Source organism: Rhinichthys klamathensis, unplaced genomic scaffold, assembly GCF_029890125.1.
Source record: "Rhinichthys klamathensis goyatoka isolate OS25496 unplaced genomic scaffold, OSU_Roscu_1.1 h1tg000065l_1, whole genome shotgun sequence".
In the NCBI taxonomy this organism is placed as follows: Eukaryota; Metazoa; Chordata; class Actinopteri; order Cypriniformes; family Leuciscidae; genus Rhinichthys; species Rhinichthys klamathensis.
The window spans coordinates 442,851-470,315 of record NW_026606608.1 but is presented as its reverse complement, the minus strand read 5'-3'; the positions used below and the strand labels follow the sequence as shown (position 1 = coordinate 470,315).

General features: G+C 37.0%; 1 protein-coding gene across 2 annotated transcripts in view; it reads left to right on the top strand.

Annotated features, from left to right (window-relative positions):
• Window positions 1-2,241: 2,241 nt before the first annotated feature.
• prkcab (protein kinase C, alpha, b) overlaps window positions 2,242-27,465 on the top strand; it is a 257,860-nt gene continuing 232,636 nt past the window's right edge. The window contains exons 1-2 of one of the 2 annotated variants that reach the window (XM_056249952.1): window positions 2,242-2,474; window positions 3,281-3,312. In XM_056249952.1, coding sequence (XP_056105927.1) covers window positions 2,311-2,474; window positions 3,281-3,312 — 196 coding nt within the window. In that variant the 5' untranslated portion in view covers window positions 2,242-2,310. The remainder of the gene's footprint in view (window positions 2,475-3,280; window positions 3,313-27,465) is intronic. The other variant, XM_056249954.1, reaches the window with a different exon arrangement.

The following is a 27,465-nucleotide window of genomic DNA, read 5'->3' as shown; positions in this document are numbered from 1 at the left end:
TATAAATTACTGTATCATCCGCATAAAGCTGACATTCAACATCTGGACACCAACATGATACTGTAAATCATTTATAAACTAACTAAAAAGCAAGGGGCCTAAGACTGAGCCTTGAGGTACGCCCATTTCGTTTCTCATAAACAATGATGGTGTATACTCAATTTTAACACACTAATCTCTTATAGATTTAAATATGAGGTAAACCACTCAATTGAACCTTTACTCAAATGAAATGCACTTAATTTAGATAAAAGAATAGTGTGGTTAACTGTATCAAATGCCTTATCAAGGTCAGTGAATACTGTTCCCATCACATGTCCCTGATCTTAGCAAATAGCTGTTTCTGTGGAAAGCTGTGGTCTAAAACCGAATGAAGGTTATTACTCTTATGAATTTTTCAGATACAACCTTTTCTAAAAACTTTGACATAATCGGCTGATGATAATGATATTGGTCGATGATTTGAAATCCGGCTGGGATCCCCTGTGTGTTGAAGAGTCAGAGGCGTTCGAATCCATGTGCAATAACTTTAATGATGAACACAAACAGGCAGAAAACAGAGAAAGCACAGGGTAGAATATTTACTGGGGCAGTCCAAACTCAGAGTGGTTACCAGGCAAGGGTCGTATAGGCAGGCGGCAAACGTTCACAGAGTAATGGGGAAAACAGGCTAGAATCAAGGAACCAGGAATACGTAGAAATATACGTACCTTTGCTGTTGAATTTGGTAAAATCTTTACAATTTCCATTAATCTATTTTCTTCAATCTCCTTAATAAAAATTAAAACTATCTATCTAATTCATCTACTGAACATATAAAATATGTATTAAACTCATGTTCCAGAGTAGCTTTATCATCATTTACTTTTCCATCTATTTGTAACTCTTTGATTGTTTGCTGAGTCTTATTTGTTAAATGATCTAATTGTTTCCATAGGGCTGTACTTTGACCTTTAGCTCTCTCTATTAATTGTATATAATAAAATACTTTTGACTTCCGTAATTCTTGTACTACTCTATTTCTGAGACATTTTTAAATGAAATGATCTGTATTTAATTTTGAAGATAATGCAGTTTTTAAAGCTTGGTCTCTTTTTTTCATAAGATTGCGAATATCACTGTTGAACCATGGTAATGATACACCTTATATCGTGCATTTCAAAGAAGTATAATATTTGTTTACCAAATTAGTCACAGTAACAGATAATAAACGAGGGGAACTTGTGTTGCACTTCCTTAAAAGATCAGCATTGTTCATCTCTATTTCACACTTGCTTTAGATGTCGGTATCACAAACTTAATTCTGTCTGGTCTCTGGTTTTTTAATTGCCTTAGTCGTTGTTTAGTTAATTTCCTGACTGTTAATAACATATGATCTGATAAACCTGTCAGTATTATAATATCTATCTATCTATCTATCTGTCTGTCTGTCTGTCTGTCTGTCTGTCTGTCTGTCTGTCTATCTATCTATCTATCTATCTATCTATCTATCTATCTATCTATCTATCTATCTATCTATCTATCTATCTATCTATCTATCTATCTATCTATCTATCTATCTATCTATCTATCTATCTATCTAATCAATGTTGTGTCATTTTTTAAATCGTTGGGTAATTTATAGTAATAACCCGGCTGTTGGGTTAAATACGATTGTTGTATGGTCACTTGTCAATCATATTTACATTCGATTCTAGACTCCCAAATATTTAGTTTGTAATTCAAAAAAATATATTTGTTGAAACATATTTATTGTTTACACAAATAAGCAATCTGTATTTGAAAACAATGTGTATTATTTACATGATGAAAGAATGTTTCGAAGTTGTGAAGAGTTGGAGTTTCACTGGGAGTCAACTCATCAGTTCTGATCAACAAGCATTTAGATGTTTAGATTACTCTTTTGCACACATGTGCCAAAACACATGCAATTTGCTTGAATCAATAAGAAATCCAAATCTGATGTGAACAAGAAACTAATTGTTCAGAGACATGAACTTATTGTTTTGAGAAAACTTGCAAATGTGCACCATTCGATTCTAAAATAAAACGTATGACCAAACAAACGGCTATGTTTATAAATATCCATTATCAAATATACAATCACACACAGGCTTCTGAAGACTAGTGTGTGTTGTTCCCGTTTTCCTCCGCGTGATGACGCTGCACACCCTCGCGTCGCGTCGCGTGAGGAATAGACGGAGAGCGTTGACGTCAGCGTCAGAGAGAGAGAGGCGCGCGGTAACAGGAGAGACGCGTACAGTACAGTACACACACACACACACACACACACACACCTGAGGAATAGCGATGGCTGATCATCTGATACAGATCAATGACTCCACCATCGTCAATCGATTCGCGCGCAAAGGAGCTCTGCGACAGAAGAACGTGCACGAAGTTAAAAACCACAAATTCACCGCGCGCTTCTTCAAGCAGCCCACATTCTGCAGCCACTGCACCGACTTCATCTGGTAACACTCTCTCGACACACACACTCGTGCTTTACACTGCAAACTTTCGCTAATGCACTTTTAAATGAGTGAGTTGACAGCTGTCTATGATTTCTTACTTTTTTATTTTGGCATGCATTTTATTGTAAGCAATACCTTAACTATTTTTCCTTTCATTGAAAATTGAGGTGAATACATTAAAAAAAGAGCATGACAATGTGTTTGCATGTCTAGTTTGAGCTTGAAAATAATGGTTGTGTTATATTTACTTAGTATTTCAATGCATGTGTAAGTTATATTGACTAGATGAGCTATATATGGTTTGTTTGCATGAGACAAAAACTGCTTAAAATGACATAAATGTTAAAAGTAAAAGGAGATATTTTGTAGTTTCACTGCATGAAGCCATTTTATATGATCTGTTTTGTACAGTTTTAGGTATTCCAACAGGCTTGTGTGTTATGATTATGATCATGCATTTGCAATAATAGTTATAATTAAAATAAATGTAATGTTTCATTTCGACTAAAGTCAGATAATGATAATGAGCCATTAACGCATTCAGAAAAGCATCATCATCAGACTGGATTTGCTGAACAGATGTTTCAGGCATTTTAACGACTAAATCCCGCTTTAATACTATTCAACCTTTCACGATCATTAAGGTGAAAGTGTTTATCTCGCACATTTCACCTCAGAAATCCTACTTTTAATGAGGAGGGCAATAAATGTTTTAAAACAGTGAACGTTGTCAAGTTATAGTATTTTGCAGCTTTGTGACTAACACTTCTTTTTCTGTCTTTCTCTTATCAAATGCAACTCTACAGGGGATTTGGAAAACAAGGCTTCCAGTGCCAAGGTACTGTGTGTGTGTGTGTGTGTGTGTGTGGTAAACCTTACGTTATAAGGACCAAATGTCCCCGAAATGTCCCAGAAGTATGGTAATACCAGTCATTTTTTACCTTGTTGGGACGTTTTCTTTGGTCCCCATGAGGGAGAATAGTGAAATGATGTTTTCTGTGATGGTTAGGGCAAATAAATCCTGAGTATAAAAATATAGTACAGTATAAAAATCATTATATTTCTGAAATGTCCTCATAATGTTAGGAATACCTGTGTGTGTGTGTGTGTGTGCGTGTGTGTGTGTGTGTGTGAGGATGTGGTTTAGTGTCACTGTTCTCCGCTGAACGTGTTCCTCATGTATTGAGCTTCACCAGGGTTTATTAGGTTGTTTGTGAGGTTGTTCAGGTTGTGTCACCGGTGGTTGATTATTAGAGGAACACATGGTTTGGATAATGTGGAAAGTGCTGGTCTTGCCAGAGCTCTGGTGCTTTTCTAATGTTAAACAAATCTGTTTAAATCTGTCAAAGTTGGCGTTTGATAAGTGTGCAGGTCCCAAATCAGAAAGGGTTTTGATGAACACTAATGCAGATGAGTAAATATTCAGTGCTTCCAACTTTGTGTTTGCATGTTGTTTCTCTTGTTTCTGCTCCGAAATTACAACGTCCCTGTGAAGATCTGGACCGGCCCAGACCTGAGTGCTTAACCTCCATGCGCTTCATCACGGATAGATGCGCTTTTATGGACTTATTCCACAAATATATACCTATTGACTCCCTCTATAAAGCTTGGAAGAGCCAGGACATTATTTAATATAACTCAGATTGTGTTCGTCTGAAAGAAGAATGTCATATACACCTAGGATGGCTTCAGGGTGAGTAAATCATGGGCTAATTTTCATTTTTGGCTGAGCTATCCCTTTAAGTAACTTTTATAAACGTGTCTAAGAAAAAAAGAAAACATTACTGATGTGCATCTTGAGACAAAACAATGGCACTGACATATTTTAAGATGTGCCTTTAGTTAAAACTGCTCAAACCTGTGTTTTAGTCTGGGACTAGCTGTGTAAAACCGGGGAAAAGTAGGCTATATTTGTGTAATTTAACATATTTAATTATTACGAGTTCGCATTTCACCCTTTATTGATTTCGAGGAATACTGACTCTGTTTTTGTGCAAGTGAGATGAGTAAATGCATGCGCATATTTAGTCTAGATCTACAGTAACTGTCATGTTCACACACACAGCGCACACACAACGCCTCTGCACTTACTCCCGGTTCCTCTAAGTTAATAGTCCATGAATGGGAAAACAAAGTAACTTGCAATACTCATTTAAAAAAGCAACTTTTAAAAATTGCATATATAATCCACTTAGTACAAGAAAAATATTCTTTTAGACTATTTTTAACGATATTATCAATTAAATGTGTTTTTACATACAGGAATACAAGTGCAAAAAGTGTGTAGCTTCAAATAAACTGCTTGGAAAATGGACAGGTGTAAAGCCATTGTTAAAGTAGATGCCAGGTAAGCAGTCTTTACCTCTCCAGGTCCTGGACTAGCAGGCCGTGTGTGTCCTAACCAGGTGTGACGACTCGAGGAGTGTGTCTCCGTACACACAACGTGAAGTGCTGTGTAATGTGACAGCCAGTCAAAACATCATCTGATGTTTAATATACAGTTGATGTGCAGTGAAAGGGACATTTGGAGCAATGCTTATCAGTGTGCAGAAGTGGCCAACAGAACGTTTTAGCGTGAAACTAGCATCGCTTGCTAATGCTAATGCTGCACTGACTATTCTGCTCAATTTCTTCAATCCCGAAACACTGTAAAAATATCACAGGGGTTAGAATTAGTCCGAGCCGTGGTGCAGCAATGACATTCAATTTGATGCTCAAGAAACATTTATTATTATCAGTGTTGAAAACAGTTATTTACGTTTTTATTTCAGGATTCTTTGACGAATAGTAAGTCCATAAGAACAGCATTTATCTGAAATAGAAGCTTTTGTAACATTAAACACTAACGTTCAAAAGTTTGGGGTCAGTAAGAATTTTTATTTTATTTTTTGGGGGAAAGAAATGAAAGAAATCAATACTTTTATTCATCAAGGATGAATTAAATTGATCAAAAGTTACAGTAAAGACATTTATAATGTTACAAAAGCTTCTATTTCAGATAAATGCTGTTCTTTTGAACTTTCGATTCATCAAAGAATCCTGAAAGAACTGTTTTCCACATTGATAATAATAATAAATGTTTCTTGAGCATCAGATCATCATATTAGAGTGATTTCTGAAGGATCATGTGACACTGAAGACTGGAGTAATGATGAGGAAAATTAGCTTCGATCACAGGAATAAATTACACTTTACTATATATTCACATAGAAAACAGCTGATTTAAATTGTCATAATATTTAACAGTATTACTGTTTTTTGTATTTTTAATCTAATAAATGCAGCCTTGGTGAGCAGAAGAGACTTTTAAAAACATTACAAATCTTCCCGATCCAAAACTTTTGACTGGTAGTGTAAAAAAAAAAATATATATATATAAATGGGGATGGTGATACTGAACAATTATGTTCCCAGGGGCCCAGGACCCCAAAATCCCTCCATGTTTGTATGTTAATTGACCGCATCGGTACTCACAGTAAAAGTGTGTGTTTACATCGTGGCTCTTGGGAGTCATTGAGCAGAAACACACACGGATGAGTTGGCAGGCTCACATGCTCACAGATGGCAAAGGTATATCATGTATCATATTTGTGTATCTTCCTGTCAGCTGGACATTAGCCATGGAAGATGGTCAAGTCTTTGAGGATGTGTGTGTGTGTGTGTGTGTGTGTGTGTGTGTGTGTGTGTGTGTACATCAGTGAATATATATTTCCAAAATCCCTCTGCTGTGTTGGACCAGAGATGCGCGTTACACGAGTATGCATGTGTGAACGGCGGGTCCAAGCATACTTTTTTATTCATTTTATCAGGATTTTGCATGACTTTTTTTTCTTTTTCAGGTTTTTGCATTTGAAAATTATGCTTTAAAAAAAACAAAAACACATTGATCATTTTGTTTGGGATTGGAATTATGGATTTTGATTCTGTAATATTGCGTTCCCCCCTCAGATTAATGTTTTGTTTTTGTTTTGTTTTTGTGGGAAATTTTTGTTAGGGATGTCCCGATCCGATCGCGCGATCGGAAATCAGGCCCGATCACGTGGTTTCAGACTCGATCGGAATTGGACGTCACTTCTCGATCAGGACTCGGATATATGTAAATTAGGGGTGTAACGGTACATGTATTCGTAATTATTGAACCGTTTCGGTTCGAGGCTTCCGGTTCGGTACGCATACAAACCGAACGATTCCTAGGACCATTTTTCCTGCAGACAAAATCTATTTTTGTGATTTAATGTTGCACTTCAAAACTTAAATATTATATAAATATATATTTAAATGTTATTTTTAATGTGATTACCAAAAACATTATTTGTTCATCCTTCAAAGATTACCCCCATTTATAAACCTGAAAGTTTCAAGATGTAGGGAAACTCAAACTTATTTAAAAATATTTTTTCTTTTAATAAATAGGACATTTCTCTGGCATTTCTTTCTTTTTGCTGTATCGTATCGAACCGAACCGCGAATTTTGTGAACTGTTACACCCCTAATGTATATATATATATTCTCGTTATTTTTAAAAAAAGACTTTTTATTTTTTGTTTATATGCCTGCCAGGTATTTTAAGTTGAGGTCTTATTTGTTTTTATATTAGACTTTTTCTATATTTACTGTTGCACTAAAGTCCAAAAGTGAAGATTTTATGTTATTTATTACTTGATTGTTCAGGCTACCTCACAGAAGTGCTCTGTTTGTTAACAGAGTTGTTGAATGTTAAAATAAGGTGAATTAAATAAAAAACAAGGAACATCCTGGATCTGTTTTTTTTCGCTCATCTTTATTCTTTTTTTATGTATTATATAAGTATCGGATCGGGACTCGGTATCGGTAGATACTCAAAATCAAATGACCCGGACTAGGAGTCGAGGGCAAAAAAACCTGATCGGGACATCCCTAATTTTTGTGCCAAAAATAATGCAGTGATTGGTTGAATGTGCATTAATTCTTGCTGGAGTGACTGTAAATTGTTGCTTTAGTGTGGTGGTAAGTAACAAACTGTGGAAACTCAATATACTTTATTAATCTTACAGAGAACAAACATGAGCAAACTGAAGGCTTAAACACACTGAATCAGGGGATCGCTTCCAGTTGTGTTTCCACTTGAGCACGATTACAAACCGTTCTCTGCGTTGAGCTCTGAATGTGTGTAGTGACATCGCAGTGACAGGCTTTCTCTAGAGCTGGCCAATCGTGCTGTTTGACCAACGTAAGTTAAAAGATTAGTTCACCTCAAAATGAACATTTCCTGATCATTTACTCACCCCAATGCCATCCAAGATGGTCATGTCTTTCTTTCTTCAGTGGAAAAGAAATTAAGTTTTTTGAGGAACACATTTCAGGATTTTTCTCCACTCAATGGACTTCAACGGTAACCAAATTGTTGAAGCCCAAATCATTGCAGTTTCAAAGGGCTTTGAAGAGCTTCAAACGGCTCTGCCCGATCCCAGCTGAGGAAGAGGGTCTTATCTAGCGAAACCATCCGTCATTTTCTAAAACAAAAAAAACATTTATATACTTTTTAACCACAATTGTTCGTCTTGTGCTGGTCTGCGAAGCGCCAGGCATTACGTCATCACGTTGGAAAGGTCACGCTGGACGTAGGCGGAAGTGCCGCCCCATTGTTTCAAACATCCAGGATACGCACACGAAAGGACCATTTTAAACAATAAACTGACACAAAGACAATAAAATTTGAACGATCCTCCTTCTACATGATTGTAAACAATGAGGCGGTACTTCAGTCTACGTCAAACGTGACCTTTCCAACGTGATGATGTAATGCCTGGCGCGAACAAACAAGAACAAACTGATGTGACGTCATTTCGAACAAAATCAGGCTAAAATTGAAGTTCGTTTTGGGAGTACGATACAGCGTGACAAAGCGAACTTTCCTGGAAAAGTTTAATGGTAACTCTTAATTTCAGTGGTCCACTTTAGACATTTTACTATGCTAGGCTTATTGCTTTTATAAAAGGTTACTCCATAAAAATATTTATTTTATTTACTTGTTGACACTCCAGGACTGGGTTGTTGTCGTGTACAGGCGCAGGTCCTTCATCAGATCTGGATACGGCCTGGATCCGGCAGACTGTGGTAAACCTCGGGATAAACAGAGAGACTAATATTAGCGTAGATGCCATTCTTCTTATGATGTAACGAGTACATCTGGATTTATGGGGAGTGTTCCCAGTTCCGGCTGACCTAATCTATGCAGCCTAACATTGAATTATAGAAGTCTATAATGTGTTATGTGTATGCTAGGTCAAAGAGATGTGTTTTTAGTCTAGCTTTGAACTGACAGAGTGTGTCTGCTTCCTGGACAATGGTAGGAAGACTGTTCCAGAGTTTTGGTGCTAAATAGGAAAAGGATCTCCCGCCAGCAGTCGATTTAGATATTCTAGGTATTATCAACTGGCCGGAATGTTGAGATCGCAATAGACGTGAAGGACTATAATGCGTTAAGAGCTCGCTCAAGTACTGCGGAGCTAAACCATTTAGTGCTTTGTAAGTATTTGTTACAAATTTTTCTGGAAATATTTTTGGGCATCCGCTTTGCGTGTGTTGCTCCAGACGGCTCTAACCTCCACCTCTCTGTCTGCATCCACTTCTTCACTGGAGAAGTGAGGACAGCATGAGACAGGCTGGCTGTTGGAGAGCTCACACACAGATGGCTTCGCTGACGGTGTGTGTGTGTGTGTGCAGTGGAGTGGGAAGGGAACACGAGGGCCGGGCCAGAGAGTGCATGTTCTTGGAAGCGTTAGGGACATGTGTGTAATGGTGTGTAACAATGAAAAGGCTTCTGATATCTGACCAAGAGCTTTGAGGCTCGTGATGAGAGACACCAGACCTGTGGTCACCTGTGTTTCACTGAGCGTATTACTCCTCAAACTTCTGCAGAGAGATGATGAGATACATGAGGGATCCTGAACTGAACCAGGGGCCGGATTCATGAAAAACTTCATGAAACAAGAAGTTCATGGTTCTTACAGTCAAACCAAAAGTTATTCAGACACCAGATATCATTTTTTAATTGTTTTACTAGTGTGTGCAGGACACTATAGTTCATTTATGTAAGTGAGGAGAGCAATATAAAGTAAACTGTGACATATAATACCCCAAAAACTCTTCATACAGTGACTACCAGTAACATTTATACAAATTTGGGACCAGAAATTATTCCGACACTTTGAGCTGACCATGTTTTGCTGAAGTGTTTTGTCTTTAATTGCTAATGCTCTTTTTACACACAGACTGAACAACATTAAGCATTGCTTGGTAATCGGTTGAGCTAAACTGGTATTATCTAATTGTGTAGTTACATTTAACAGCTGACAGATATTCAACATAATTCATCTGTGAGAGTCTAACAGAAGGACGGACAAAACCAGTGAAATATCCACTGATCTGATAACTCTGAGTTCTGCTCATATTTTACTACCATTTTATAAACTATAGTGAATAAACTGTGATAATCTGAGAAATGTTAAAGGTGTCTGAATACATGTTGGTTTGACTGTAAATACTTTTTCTAAAGAACAAAATGACAGGCTTTGGCGTTATCTGATTGTATGGTGGTTATTGCGTGGAACACCTCAAAGCCTGCAGATTACTGTAATAATCATAATAATAATCATAATAAGCATGCACGTTATTTTCACCATGATTGCGTTAACGGTAGTTCTGCACTTGGCATCACTTTTTTTAATATGTTGTATATTTTTAATAGTTACTTTTAAAGATTTTTTTCTAAAGATGGAGCTCTTTGTTGCATTCATTTGTGCTTTGTCTTCTTACACTTAAACTTTCTAGAGTGAATGCATCGTGTGTGTGTGTGTGTGATGTTTTGTTAAACAATGCTAAAACAATGTTAAATTAATGTTAATGTGTCCATGTTAACTGCATTGAATCAACATCACTTTTGAACCCGCAATTAAATGTCTGATCTGTGGCAAGAAAAATTTGTAGGTGAATATAATCTGTTAAATAACAAACAGCCAGTTTTGGTCAGGGATAAGATTAGAGAATTATTCTTAATCTTTATAATGCTGAAAACTATATCACCTGATCATCTTTGTTTCTGGTTTTCTTTGCAACAAATTATGTGTTATACTGTTACAAAGACCTCAAACTCATATAAAAAGGCAAGAGTCAAACTGCCCAACTAAATCAAACACTGATCACCATAATGGTGACCAAACATTTTCAATAAATCATCAACATCTAGCTCTGTTCATTCTCAAAAAGAACTTCTGCTGAGATCTTGAGAGATGTATTGATTCTTTAATTTCCAGTTGATTTCATGCGGTGTGGTTTTAAGTCAGTTGTAGTAGTTTCATTTTCTGAGAGTGCAAGCATTGTGTTGAACCAACATCACATTGCAACATTTATTCAAGCCAGCAAATTTATGCGCAGGCAATATTAGAGCGGTGTTCTTAAACATGTATGATACGAGCCCTTATGTTTTGCTTGTATATAGAGCTGTCACTGTAATACTTATGAGTTCTGACACATCACTGTCCTTCCATTACCTTACGCAACTGTCTTGATATGGAAGTGGACCAAACCAGAATCGAAGAGATCAGATTCCATGTGATTTGTGCCTTTCACACTGTCATGACAAAAACAGATCTGAATCACATATGAGCTAAAAAATCAGATTGAGCGTATAGTCTATGACCAGGTCTGGGCCAGCTAAGGCCACAAAAGTAGTTTTGGCTGGATTAAGCAGTTTGTTTCAGCAGGGATGACAAACAGACACCCTCACTCCGCCTACAGTGAGCTCTACCTAGTGTGCAGTGTGCTGGATCCTGTTACAGATCATTAGCATATGATGAGAATCCCCGTTCCGCCTCAGTACTCCATGGAAATAAAAAATGCCAATGGTAATTTTCTATGGGCTCTTCTATGTAGAGATTATTTGATTTCGCCCAATTTTCTCTCTCACTCTCTTCCTCTTTCCTCTTTTGCTACCTGCTGTGGAGTAAATTTTAGCTATCGTTATAGCATCATTATTTTAACAGTAATATGTCTGTCTGAAGAAAATCTGGGTGCTGCTCATTAGATCTACTAAGTCAATTATTTATTATCTAGTCTAAGTTAATGTCACAGTTCCCCCTGTTTGTGACTCCTCTTTTGATATTCTTTTGTCTTGCTGGTTCTGGTTTTCACTTCCTGTGTTTAATTCTTGTTTTACTTAATTCCCATAGTTACGCCTGCTGGTTTCCATAACGATTGATTACTCTCACCTGTTCCTTGTTATCCTGTGTATAAATACCCCTGTGTTTCAGTTGTCTTTGTTCGGTCGTTGTCTTCACATGTGTTTGATTATGCAGTTGCGTTTCTGTTCCCTGTTTGGATTATTGTCATCATCTTTCCTGTCTGGATTATCTTTGTTTGTTTAATAAACTGTTGCAACTAGATTTCCGCCTCTTCTCTTAACTATTTCAAGTTAACCATAAAAAAATACATTATAAATAACAAATGTAGCATTATTGCTGCCTTAAATCATTTGTTAAAAGTAATGCATTTTCTTCTCTAAATTATACTATTTTGATTTTGAGATTTTTGTATTAAATGTATTCAAACAAAATCGGAAGCTAGCGAAGAAATGAAACGCTACATACATCAAAAATGCTTTTTATTGTTGACAAAACATTACAATATAACTCTTCAAATGTGTTAGTTACATTATCTCTCTTCAAAACACCAACCAATATCTAATGACCTAATGAAGTTCGTTAAAGGTCAACTATGTAACTTATGGCCCTCTAGCAGTTAAAAACAGAACTGCATGTATTTTGCGGAAGAACATTGTTTTGGTTGTGCTTCGGCTCTGCGTGACTGTGCGGATGAAAATGAGCATTTACAACTGATGATGCTTTAAATGAACTCTGTTAGAGAGCTACATATGGCAATTTATCTCAAGCAACTCTCCTTTTCCCCTGCCATCACCCTCTTATTTTTCATCCGTTCCCTCCAAATCCCTTTTGGTTTCATTTGTAGTAAATGGTCAATTTTCCTATAAGGACAACAAGTGCATAAGTCAAGTCAAGTAACCAAGTACAATATACTGTAGATTGTTTCAAAGCAGCTCTACAGTGATAATAGGAGATTACAGTAACAGAGATTGTGTGGCTTTACAGCAGCTCTAGAATAAAGTTATTGTCCAGCTAAAGTTAGTTTTGATTGATTCACTTCCGTTGCAAAGATCATTAGTTATTAACTTAGGGGCCGCTAACACGACACCGCTCTAACTGAACACTTTACTGTGTTCTGGCCGTTCATCCGCACAACAGCAGTTTTCAGTAATTCATTTAAATGCTAGTAAAGACACTTAATATAAACTTTTCACCGTCTAATCGATTCCATATGGTCAAAAATCAAGCCATGCTTACTTTTCTTATTGAATAGACCGTTTCAATCAGAAATGCATCACAGAAGTACAGTGAGTTGCAAGGAACTTCAATGGAAAGAAGAGCCCGTTTGTCTTCCTTCGTTCTCTGTCCAAATTTGGCTCTGTTTTGTCTGGGTTTCTCTTCTTCAAGGGTCAGTGCTAACAGGTCTGTCATGTTAATAGCGTGAGTCTGCCCTCTTCAGCGCGGGCACAGAATATATCAGCTGGCTAATGCAGACGTTCTCCTCCAGTCTTTGATGCCACTTTATCTGGAGAGTCTTGCCATGCCCAGAACTGAAGCGAGAGTCGCTGTGGGTGAAGGACGAGCTCGAGCGAGACGCTGGCTAGGGGAACGTACACAGTCTGACAGCTGTGGTTTGAGTCGACGGGCGAGAGCAATGGAAACAGAAGTGGATGTTTTCATCACAGAGTAGCAGAACGCCAGCAGTCCTTTACTGTGCTGACAGGGTAACGGTTGCTGTTTCCAAGGTCTGGAAGATTTCCCTCGCTAGCTCTCATGTTTTAGTTGGCCTTTCGAAGAACTGTTGAAAAAAGGATTAGACCTCAGATAAGAAGAGCACATGTGCCCAAATGTCAGACTCATGGAACAACTCATGCCCTCATTCACGTTCATTATCAACTCTATACTATTGCTCCTAGTTAGGGTTATTGAAGGCAAGTTCCTCACTTATCTCGGCCTGCATGAGTGTTTGTCCTGGAGACACGAATAGCACCTCAAATCGTGCAGTTTGTTGAGGAGAGTTGAGCTATTTTTGTTTAAAGAGGCAAAGCAATCCAACAGACTTGCATTGTAAGGAGGGACCAAACTCTTGTCTAGAAGAGAATATCACAGACCTGGTCGTGGACAATCAAAATATTTAAATACATACATATTTTTTAAAATAATTCATATTTTCAGTTAGCTTTAATAATCAATACATGGGAAAATTAAGAAACTTGTGTTACTTTTTAATATATTCACATAGAAAACAGTCATTAATGTAATAATATTTCACAATATTACTGTCTTTGCTGTAATTTTTATCAAATAAATGCTGCCTTGGTGACCATAAGAGACTTGTACCCAACCTTTATCTAAATAACAATGAATGAATGAATAAGCAGTGCATTCTGGTGCAAAGTGCTTCATCGTAACATCATTCAAAAAGCAGTTTAAACTATACTGCAAATGAAATAGCTTGCATCTGTTTGTTTCAGTTGAAGTGATAGAAATGCGTTTTAGTGCAGCTGAAGTGTTTATGTGTCTGGTTGTTCCTGCCATCTCTCCTCAGCACTGTGCTAATGAGTTTTATCTGAACATCTATCTTAAGAGGCCTTTGCCAGATCAAGAGCCCTTGCAACACTTTCTGTTTGCTTTGATGTCTCAGAGCCGTAGCCTTCATTACCACATCGCTCCGTCAGATATCCCAAATGCTGAGGCTTGTGAGAAGGATTTTGAAGACATGGCTGGCACCTTACAGGCGGTGTTAGCCTCGTTACGAGAGCGGGCCTACATTTGTTCTGTTGTTTCATGCTCACATATAATGACTTGAAGTTGTCATGAGGTTTTCTTTGTAGTGACAGTGAAATATAATTTCCAAATGCGTTTAAGATCCATGATCCAGGGATATTTTACTGCTCAAAAATGGTCTTTCCTAGCTTTAGAAACCTAACTGAGGACATCTTAGGGTTTATACCCCATATCCCTGAGAAGGGAATGAGATTGAGCGTCAGATGTTGATGTTATGGGGACACCTCCGGGGAACCTGATGTCTGAAGCATGTGTGAAATCATGCCAGTTCTATTGGTCGAGTATGTGTAAACTTGGATGGGTAGAGGACAAATTCTGAGTATGGGTTACCATACTTGGCCTTCACATCTCTTAACTGTCACCCCCCTTTTTGAGAATTGATGTGAAAATGCACTATCCAAACTTAAACGCTTGTAATTCGTGAACCCTTTGGACTAAAGACTTACGGTTGGTCTCATTTAAAAGACGACACTTGGCAGATTATTGTTGAAGTGGAATAAATTAATAGAATTAAATTATGTAAAAGTTATTGAAGTTTAAGTTTATTGTTATGAAAATATAATAAAATATATATTTTTTCTTTTATTAAAATATATATAAATTAATATAGGTTTCAGCCTAAAAATGACAGAAAGTCAAAGCCATATATCTAACCAAGTTGTGTTCCAAATTTGAAGTTGATATCACAAAAATTGAAGTTCCCATGAGATTTTGTTTAGGCGTAATACCAGAAATAGCCACCGGGTATCATTGCATTCCATTGAATTTAATTGTGTTCATTCTGCCATAACATGTTAATACATTTCTGTCCAAATTATCACTTCTGTCACAAAATATGGAACCTTGAGACTCAGACCTTTCTGACAATATGTGTTTTGTCAAGATTAGAAAAGGTTTTGATCATAAATTATGGAACATGATGATGCCCAAAAGGGGAGGAGCCTGATAAAATAATTTAGAGTACCGTTTCTATGGTAACGCAACATCCAATTTCAAAACGGTTTTCACAGGATAAATTCTGAGTTCGTAAGCTTTCAAACGAGACCTAATTTATGATAACTACTAAAATATGTGATGTAATAAAAAAAGATAATATTATATTTTAGAGGATAATATATATAATATACTTTTTAAAGGATAATATTATTTTATACTTTTTTATTGACAAATACTAGATTATATATGTTTTATTGTGAACTTTTAGCATGCAAATCAAAGTTTGAATGATTAAAAGTGTAGTTGTTGACTTTTTGTTACAAAGGTGAAAACACCTGTAATGATACAGATTTTTTTTGATGCGCACTCTTGTCATATATTAATCCATTACTCTTCCAACATATATTTTTCTGCAAAATCATCAACAAATATGTATTCTTGACTCTTAGACCTTTCCAACGATATATAGTTTTCCATGATTAGATTAGGATTTATGAGAACAATATTGAAGTAAACTTAAATATCCCGCTACCGGGATGGTGACAGTTAAGAGCTCCTGCATTGCACGTCATCAACTTTGGTCATCAACAAATCCTGGAAGCATGACAATGCGACACAGTGTCTCAGGGAACCAGGGTTACATACAGTATGTTACCCTAAGGCGTACCCTAAAAATGAAACATTACTCAAATTTCGGATGCTAGTTGCCTCAATGTTTTTGAGTTAAACCAAAGCAATGACACATTTCTCCAAACTCAGGTCACTGTTCTCAAAGTTAACACAGTGAATAGGTTGTAAAATGTGCTTCATTTCATGCAAATTGCAAATCAAATGCATCATTTTTTTTTTTTCAAAACACTGAGCACAAAATTCTCAAATGTTTTCAAATTAGTTGATACAGCCAACCAAAACTTTTATTTTTGGTGAACTATCTATCCACGATACATATTGTTGCATTTCTGTATTTCGTTATATTGTAACTAGGGATGTCCCGATCCGATCACGCGATCGGAAATCAGGCCCGATCACGTGGTTTCAGACTCGATCGGAATTGGACGTCACCTCCCGATCAGGACTCGGATATATGTAAATTAGGGGTGTAACGGTACATGTATTCGTAATTATTGAACCGTTTCGGTTCGAGGCTTCCGGTTCGGTACGCATACAAACCGAACGATTCCTAGGACCATTTTTCCTGCAGACAAAATCTATTTTTGTGATTTAATGTTGCACTTCAAAACTCAAATATTATATAAATATATATTTAAATGTTATTTTTAATGTGATTACCAAAAACATTATTTGTTCATCCTTCAAAGATTACCCCCATTTATAAACCTGAAAGTTTCAAGATGTAGGGAAACTCAAACTTATTTAAAAATATTTTTTCTTTTAATAAATAGGAAATTTCTCTGGCATTTCTTTCTTTTTGCTGTATCGTATCGAACCGAACCGCGAATTTTGTGAACTGTTACACCCCTAATGTATATATATATATTCTCGTTATTTTTTTTAAAAGGCTTTTTATTTTTTGTTTATATGCCTGCCAGGTATTTTAAGTTGAGGTCTTATTTGTTTTTATATTAGACTTTTTCTATATTGACTGTTGCACTAAAGTCCAAAAGTGAAGATTTTATGTTATTTATTACTTGATTGTTCAAGCTGCCTCACAGAAGTGCTCTGTTTGTTAACAGAGTTGTTGAATGTTAAAATAAGGTGAATTAAATAAAAAACAAGGAACATCCTGGATCTGTTTTTTTTTCGCTCATCTTTATTCTTCTTTTATGTATTATATAAGTATCGGATCGGGACTCGGTATCGGTAGATACTCAAAATCAAATGACTCGGACTCGGAGTCGAGGGCAAAAAAACCTGATCGGGACATCCCTAATTGTAACACCCCTAGTCACTTGAGATGTTTCTTCCATATAAGCACAGCTGATTATCTGTACATGTTGATACATCATATTGGCGTCCTGATGAATGGTGGTGGAGTTTGTTGGCGTGTTGAGCTCTCAGTTGTAGTGTAGGAGGGGAGCACTTCACCTCCTCTTAGAGTACATCTGAGCTCATTAACCAATCAGCCAGCAGAAGTGAGTGGGCAGCAAACACGAGCTGTGAGGAGAACATGAAACAATAAACACGTTACACAACCGCCTGCTCTCCTTCTCTCGAGTCCAACTCTCAAGATCGTGGTGTTACTTATATAGCTTATAGTAGGCTTTTCTGTGCGCATGTACTGTAGTAGAGTACCCTGGTGAAAGAAAAACAAATGCTAAGTATACTTGTGTGCTATTTTGGAACAACTAATTTTGTACCAAGTATATTTTAGTTGTAATTAAATTGTAGTAAAGCATAACTTTAACTGTATTTAGTGTCATTTTGTGTGCTAAATTGGAACAACTTCAAGTATACTTTAAGTATGCCTGTGTAGAGACTAATTACATGCTTGATTAGTGAAATTAAAGTGTACTTTATTTGTGTTACAAGTACATTACGAGTGTCTTTAAAAACATATTACCATAAGTGTATTATATGTGTGAGTAAAAAGTTAGGCTCAGTAACACCTTTGGCTTATTCCAGATACTACAAATTGCACACTTTGTCTTCAATAACAAATATTACTAAGCTATACTTTGTATACTATAATGTATTTTGTATACTTTCAATGCATTGTTACAGTACAATGATCATTTTCAGCACACAGTTAAAAATATACCAGAAATATATTTAAGTAAAGTGCAAATAAATAAACTTTTAAAAAATATATATTTTTAGAAAATGTACTAAAGTACAATTATTGTGTACCCACAATTGTATTGTGAAAATAGGTTAACGCATGATGCTTATAAACTTTTAATATATTTAAAGATGGTACAATTTTTTGTTAGTATATTTGCAATGTACTAATGAAAAAGGGAATATAATACAATAAAGTATATTTTTCCACTAGGGTAATGTTAGTTTAGCACAATGCCTCCTGCTGGGAGAGCACACGCTTCACATCGCTCACTGTAAATGACACAAGCTGAACTGTGTGTTAAACTGCGCCGCTGATGTGGAAATGAGCCTGCCATTAATATGTCATTTTAGACAATTCAAAATGGGTTTGCTGAGAGAACAGTGGCAAAGAGTGTGTCGTTTTTCTATCATGCTGTTGTTAATATAATGTCGTTTTATAGTTTTTTGTTTTGTTTTACGTGACATAATTTTCTTTGAAGAGTGTACCATAAATATAAAAATCATGGTATATGGATTATTATTTCATTCCGATCATTGTACCATGGAATTACTAGAGATTTTTTTTCATCATATAATGATACTATTGTTGTTGATTTTTCATTGTACTGTACTATTATGTAAGTTAGGGAAGAAGACTATGAAAAAAACACTCACTTAAAAGTTTATTGAACCAACGTTACGGCAATAAGTCTTTATCAAGGTCTTTCAAAAAAACTAAAACTAAACTAAAAACGCTGTGTTATTCATGCCAGGCCAGTAGATGGCGATGTCATTTTGTAAAGAAACACTACGCATCTATAGACTGAACGCACATGCATGACGTTAGCCTGGGAAAACCCAGACAACTTCCGGCAAATTTAGATTTGCTCTGAAAGTTAGTCTGGCAAAGAGCTCATTCAAGCCCATTTCCAATCCGCCGAAATCGAGGCACCAATCAGAAGCGTTGGGGCGGGCTTTACACGATGACGACAGCGCTGGGATTTTGAAGCAGATTTTGTAGCCTACATTACAAAGATGGATGCCGCCGTCGAACATCACTCGTTCCAATCAGCTATCGCGTCTGTTTTAAGCCATTTGAACGTTTCCTTTTAGTTAAAACCCGAGCAAAGAACAACACTCGGAGATGTTTCTCCGCCGCTCTGCATACGTCATCTCCTTCATCGCTCTGATTGGGTTTAGGTCTATCCGCGACGTCCGTTGGTGACGCCCCTCTGGAAATGATTTGTCTATGACGCTTTGCCAGACCATAACTCAGTTACAACTGAGAATGCTCTGGTTTTAACCAGGCTAGCATGACGTCACCATTTTCACAAATTCACGTTTCTGTAGTTTACACACAAACTAAAAGTATCGTTTTCAAAAACGTGCATTTTGAAACGTTTTCGTTTTCAGGCCCCAAAGCGCAGTTGTCGTGTAAATGAACGGCCAAAACATATAAAAAGGTTTTCGTTTTTAGTTGAAAATGGTGTCGTGTAAACAGTCCTTTTATTAACAAGCTTATCTTAAGCAATTAGAAATCTGTTTATTGAACCTATATGCAAAATAAGCACTTCACAACACATTTTTTAACGAGTTGTACCTTAACAAAGGCTTGTTGCTGAAATGTTAGACCAATAAAGTTTTAAGTGAGTGTTCAGTTATATTCTTTTTTTTTTTACAGACTAATTCCATGGAACATTAATTTTGATCATATTTCGAGCTTTTCACATTTGACTTTGTTAACCCGGGGTCCTTTTGACCCCTGTAGCCTACATTTGTGCAGTAAACCCTGGTTTATGTTCTTCTTTGCAATCAAAATAAATATATATTGTGAACAATAAATGTTTAGTCTTATAGCCCATCCACCTACGACAATAAAAATAACGATAATTGAGACTAAAAAGTTTAAATCGTTTTAATTCTATGAGAATAGAAAGTCCACACTACAACTAACAACACAGAAGAACGATAGGTAACACTTTACTTGAAGGGGTGTGCATAAGACTGACATAACACTTTCATAATCATGACATGACACGTCATGAATATGTAGGAGGTTTTATTCATGTTTATGACAACTGTCATTAAGTGTCATTCCCTCAATTATGACATTTTAATGGAAATATGACATTGTTTGAGATGTCTTTGTTATGACAACTTGACATTACTAAGACAACACAATCTGTCATAAACATGTCATAAACATGACATAGCAGATTAATTATCAAACTTAAGAAAGCACTTAGCTTTATGGGTTAACATTACATTAAACTGTCAGGCGGCTGGTTTTGACATTGGCTGTCATGAGGCCATTATAACATGTTAATTACAAATTCAATGTGTACCACTGTAGTCGAGGTCAAGAAAAATATTCATGACACAGTTATAATGGCCTCATGACAGCCAATGTCAAAACCAGCCGCCTGACAGTTTAATGTAATGTTAACCCATAAAGCTGAGTGCTTTCTTAAGTGTGATCATTAATCTGCTATGTCATGTTTATGACATGTTTATGACAGGTTGTGTTGTCTTAGTAATGTCAAGTTGTCATAACAAAGACTTCTCAAACAATGTCATATTTGCATTAAAAATGTCATAATTGAGGGAATGACACTTAATGACAGTTGTCATAAACATGCATAAAACATCCGTCATATTCATAACGTGTGTCCTGTCATGATTATGAAAGTGTCATGACAGTCTTATGCACACCCCTTCAAGTAAAGTGTTACTGAACGATATCAATAACTCTCGATTTTTTTTTCCGACAGACAAAAGATAGAAAACATTAACAGCCAATCAGAATCTAACGCTCATGCGTTTAAAGCAACAGACGACATAAGTGCAATGTTATAGTCTGCTGGTGCGGACGCTAATAGAGTTATTGTTATAGTTTTCTGAATTGTTATCATTCTTGCTGTGAACAAGGCTTTATTCTCTGTTGTATTTTGCTCTTTGAAGCTTTTGAGATTCAGCCAGACCTCAAAGTTACGTGTCCATCACAGGCCCAAAAGAAACGCAATTGTGGGTTGGATGTTTTTAAGATCCTCTTGTTTTGTTCTGTTTAAAGTTGCAGAGTTTGGATTTGAATGTTAGTCTTATTCTACAGGGAACCAAACCTAAGTGTTTTGGACGTCGGATATTGGCCCATCTATCTTCTGCTGGTTTATAGTTGCGATTCTCTCCTTGAATTTAAAGTGCTGGTCTGCATGTCCTCATGTTCAGTTTCTTTGTGTTTTATTTCACATTTGATTTGGGTGATCTAATCTAATCAAGTGCACAGCGCAAAATAAAGGTATAAAGTGTTTTGTGATTAAATGTGATGAATATCAAACCACATTTGAAGGTTGTAAAAAACAGTGAAGTACTGCCTACTCGCCTAAAACACAATTATTGCACCAAAACAAGGGTTTTAGACAACAAAACAACCGTCGAGTGGAAAAATTTGGAGCAATCACACTAAATCTTTATACTGTTTATGAGGTTATGGCAATGCTTCATACGGTCTATCAGTTAAAGTTAATTACTGCATTGACTAACATCAACTAATAATGAGCAATACATTCGTTACAGTATTTAGTATAACTGGTCACTGTTAGTTTATGTCAGCTCGGGTCTATTAAACAATATGAACAGATGCATCGTTTGATTTTGATAAACTATAAGTAAACTTTATTCTAAAGCCACACCAATCTCTGTTACTGTAATCTCCTATTATCACTGTAAAGCTGCTTTGAAACAAGCTATATTGGTAAAAGCGCTGTATAAATGAAGGTGACTTGACTTGACTTCTCAGCATGCAAAATGTATTTGTTTCCCGTTTGATTGACGGCTGTCACTCAGGACTGAGTCTGAGCCACCCGTTCTTTTAGATTTGCATCATTCATCTATAAAGACACTGCTAATTCAAGCCAGGTCCTTCAGTGTGTCCTCTGAGTGACACCACTGACACTAATGCCAGTGAGAGTAATGGCTCGCTCTGTTCGCTGTAATTACGTGTAATGCGACTCATGCCTCTCCCAGAGCATCAGCAGCTCGTCACATGATTGAAGCGCTGTGTTTCCGTGGTAACGGCTCATCTGGGCGCGTGATGGGGTCCGAAACGCTGGTGATGATGTCACACCGCACCCCCGCACAGGCTGGCCTGAGTCAACACATATGACAGCACAGTTTATCACAGGGTTTGCAAGATTGATGGTTTCTTAAAGTCCCACTGAAGTGCCTTGAAACGCACAGCTTTGTTTGATGCGTTGACGTCATTTACACTGAAAGGCGGGACGTATTGAACGGCTCCTCCCCCTTTTCAAACAGCCAATAGCGTTTAGTTTCCCTCTCAGACTGCAGTCGTACTTGACGGCACCATGGAAGCGAATCCGAGCGCTGATGATACGCTGGATTCAATAGAAGTGAATAAAGTCTAGCCATTTCATTCTTAACCAACTTAACCGAGTAAAACTGGAGCGTTTGAGCAACCGAACACACACTCCAACCCATATTGCTCTGTGTGTCAACGCTCGCTTCGGCCAGGGGGTATTTATAGCAGAGGGGGCGGAGCTTCAGATTCTAGAGAGTGTTTGATTGGACAGAAGATGTGATGAGAAGCTGAAGCCATAAAAATCCCTGATCCATTTTAGCGGAAGTGAGAAGACTGTAAGTTTTGAATCTCCTAAATGTGTATTTGTCATTGTTTTGGAGCACACCGGCTTATTCATAACCTTACGGCTAACATATTCATACTAAAAGCTAAAAAAAACTTACATTTTGATTATAGGGGTATTTTCTACTAAACATTCACAGTTACAGCCAAACCTCATAACATACAGTCAGTGCAATCCATTCAAACGTCATTTTGTAAATATTTGCTATTACACCCTAAACAGAAATGTAGACACTTAGCATTATGTTAGGCTAGCTGTTAATTTGAACTGAAATAGAGATTGGATTAATTGGTTCCAGGTCCACCTCTCAATTTTGTCGAAATTAGTTGGAAAAACATCTTAATTAGTTTATGCTGTAAAGTAAGTTGCTCTAACTCAATGTAGTTTGTTGGTGGAACATAATTTCATTGGAAGTTGCCAAACTGTTGTGTTTTTTTTATTTTTGAGCAAAAACATTTGTTTCTAGAGTGAAACTGCTTACAACTGCACAATTATCAGCATCTCAAATGAAATTATGAGTGTAATGAGAATGTATGAGTGAAATAATGAGTGCAAAATGATTAGTTTTGTGTGCATTTCTTCTACAGATTGTGACTGGTCTTCATTTTCACATCGGCTTGTAAAATGCACTGAATTGCAGTTGTTCTTTCTTGCATCTGTTTAAATACTTAATACTGTCAACTAGGCCTATGTTGCTTCTATTTGAGTTCATTTTCATACTGAAATGCATTTGGCCTTGGTATTTAAACATCACTAGCTGCCTTTACACTGCAAATATGGTGTATGTTTTGATTTTCATGCATAGCTGCCTGAAAAATAGTATCATGACAATGGCAGTAACTCTGATGAAGAACCAAATGCCTAAGAAATTGTCCTGGCCAGTTCACATGAAATGCCCAAATCTGGTACGTGTGGATTGCTCTATGAAGCTTTTAGGGGTGAATAAGGCACAAAGATGTCCTTTTAAGGGTACTGCCCCATGTTGTGCCCCTAAATGTGTCCAGCGTTGAAGAAAGTGCTGCACCATTGCTTACGATACACAGTTTTATTTTGGAAATGCAAAACCAGTTCTTATTGGAATGGAAGCATATGCATTAGTATACTCCAGATATATATATTGATCATTTGCAGTGCGCACACAACTCTTCCCCTTTAGAGGTTGACTAGAAGAGTTTGACATGGATTGTTTTCAATTGAAAATCACACTGGGACCAAACACACCACTTTTCTGGCTGTCCAATCATCTATATAAACTACTTTCTTTTTGTCAGATATTCATGGAAAAGTATTTTTGATGCTGTTTGTAATATTGGGTTTTACTCAATTGGAAAAACTGTGGCTTGTTTTTGAATCTGTTCTAAGGAAACCTGTATCTGTATCATCTGGATCAGTTAGTTATCAGAGGCTTGCACTGGTGCTCCTCATAATTTGAGTTGGTCAGGTTTTGTGACTGTCATGATCTCAACCATCATTTTCGGGTTTCTGACTGCTTGAGCAAAGGCTCAGCTAATGAGCAGCATCAGAGAGGCGGGGTAATTAGCGGCTGTTTCGCGGATTCATTTAGGAAGAGCTGTGAGCGCACACACACACACACACACACACACACACACACACACACACCACGTCAACAGTCATCTATCAGCTCAGAGCTGGTAATGATGCTGATGTCATGATGTGACCTTTGCTAAAGGCACTACTGTCTGCTAATGGACATAATAGAGCATAGAGCAACATGAACCACAACTCTGAATCACATTATTAGTATTAGTATTATTAATAGTATTTATTTATTTTTTACAATCCCTTCTTTCTCAATACCTTCCCTCATGTAACAATCTTTGGATGATTTTTCTCTCTCCTAGTTATAGATAGGGATGCACGATATATCAGCCACAGAATCGGTATCGGCCGATATACATTATTTTTTAATGTTATCGTTATCGGCCCAATAAGAAAATTTCTCAGATATCATAAAGCCGATAAATAATGTGTTATTTCCTTCAGCTGAGACACTTCAGATGCGCACTGTTCAACATGATGGATTTGAATTGCTTGAAATATGATTGAAATCACTTCAAAAAAGGAAAATACGGTAAAGTGCAACAGTGTGATATATCGGCTACATGAAATTATAATGAGAACATTATAATTGTGTGTTTAGGACATGGATTTGAATGGTGAGACTTTTGTTTTTGTAATCAGGTTAAAATTATATAAAAATTTGGATTTAGATTTATCGGCCAATATATCGGTTATCGGCTTTCAAATATAAAGAATTATCGGTTATCGGTATCGGCCAAAATTGTCAGTGCATCCCTAGTTGTTATGAAAATCCATCAAGTTACAAGTCCAAATAATCAATAAATGAAATACAGGTATTTCAGTTACTGGATTATCCAACAATAGGCATTGCCACGTGGTTATTGAATATATAAACTTTCTCCGTTGAGTTTTTAGCCAAAAATATGTGCATTGTGATACTCAGGTGAAAGTGTGCTGGTGTAAGTTGTTTCTGCATCTGTTTCCTTCTCATGCTGATCCTCTCATACTGACCCAGTACTTTGACAGGGTGATTCATGAGGCTCTAAAGTAGGAATCGCAAGCCTCAGCTCTTCTTATTCCACTCACACAGACACACTGGCCTTTCATGCATCAGAAAAAGTACTTTATTGTTGGAACTTCTTGTGGAACCATTAGGCCTACATTTCTCTCAGCGTGTTTTTCTCCGACATATAATAAATTACAGCTTATCCAATTAGCATTTGAATAATGTTGGCTTGGACAATCAGCATATTGTCGTCACAGTGCATAATTTGTCATTTTTATGTATATTTACAGTTATATTCAGTTACAGCGCGCAGAGCGTCGGTGCGCTCTTTATAGTTTTAATGAAGAGATTCTAATAGCATAAAACGTTTTATTATGATTCTTTAATTACTTCTTTGTATCATACTTTATTAATATCTAACCACTACCAGATTTAAATTTCCATTTGCTCCATGTGCTATTTCCTTGCTCAAATAGCTAAATGTTTTTGGTTATTGTAAATTTTAATACAGTATATATACACTCACCGGCCACTTTATTAGGTACCCCATGCTAGTAACGGGTTGGACCCCCTTTTGCCTTCAGAACTGCCTCAATTCTTCGTGGCATAGATTCAACAAGGTGCTGGAAGCATTCCTCAGGGAGTTTGGTTCATATTGACATGATGGCATCACACAGTTGCCGCAGATTTGTCGGCTGCACATCCATGATGCGAATCTCCCGTTCCACCACATCCCAAAGATGCTCTATTGGGTTGAGATCTGGTGACTGTGGAGGCCATTTTAGTACAGTGAACTCATTGTCATGTTCAAGAAACCAATTTGAAATGATTAGAGCTTTGTGACATGGTGGAAGTAGCCATCAGAGGATGGGTACATGGTGGCCATAAAGGGATGGACATGGTCAGAAACAATGCTCAGGTAGGCCGTGGCATTTAAACGATGCCCAATTGGCACTAAGGGGCCTAAAGTGTGCCAGGAAAACATCCCCCACACCATTACACCACCACCACCAGCCTGCACAGTGGTAACAAGGCATGATGGTTCCATGTTCTCATTCTGTTTACGCCCAATTCTGACTCTAACATCTGAATGTCTCAACAGAAATCGAGACTCATCAGACCAGGCAACATTTTTCCAGTCTTCAACTGTTCAATTTTGGTGAGCTCTTGCAAATTGTAGCCTCTTTTTCCTATTTGTAGTGGAGATGAGTGGTACCCGGTGGAGTCTTCTGCTGTTGTAGCCCATCCGCCTCAAGGTTGTGCGTGTTGTGGCTTCACAAATGCTTTGCTGCATACCTCAGTTGTAACGAGTGGTTATTTCAGTCACTGTTGCCCTTCTATCAGCTCGAACCAGTCTGGCCATTCTCCTCTGACCTCTGGCATTAACAAGGCATTTCCGCCCACAGAACTGCCGCTCACTGGATGTTTTTTCTTTTTCGGACCATTCTCTGTAAACCCTAGAGATGGTTGTGCGTGAAAATCCCAGTAGATTAGCAGTTTCTGAAATACTCAGACCAGCCCTTCTGGCACCAACAATCATGCCACGTTCAAAGTCACTCAAATCAACTTTCTTCCCCATACTGATGCTCGGTTTGAACTGCAGGAGATTGTCTTGACCATGTCTACATGCCTAAATGCACTGAGTTGCCGCCATGTGATTGGCTGCTTAGAAATTAAGTGTTAACGAGCAGTTGGACAGGTGTACCTAATAAAGTGGCCGGTGAGTGTATATATATATACAGGTGAATTTCGAAAATTTAGAATATCGTGTAAAAGTTCATTTATTTCAGTAATTCAAGTTAAAAGGTGAAACTAATATAGTATATAGACTCATTACATGCAAAGTGAGATATTTCAAGCCTTTATTTGTTATAATGTTGATGGCTTACAGCTTATGAAAACCCCACATTCAAAATAAGAATATTGTGAAAAGGTTTTCATAGTAAGCCATAATCATCAACATTATAACAAATAAAGGCTTGAAATATCTCACTTTGCATGTAATGAGTCTATATAATATATTAGTTTCACCTTTTAACTTGAATTACTGAAATAAATGAACTTTTGCACGATATTCTAATTTTTCGAGTTTCACCTGTACAAGGTTTGCATTTGCTTGTTTGTTGTATGCGCTTGTACTCCACTGATGTAAAACAAATTGCTCCCAATGTTGACATCAATGGTAAAAGTAAAGTAAATTA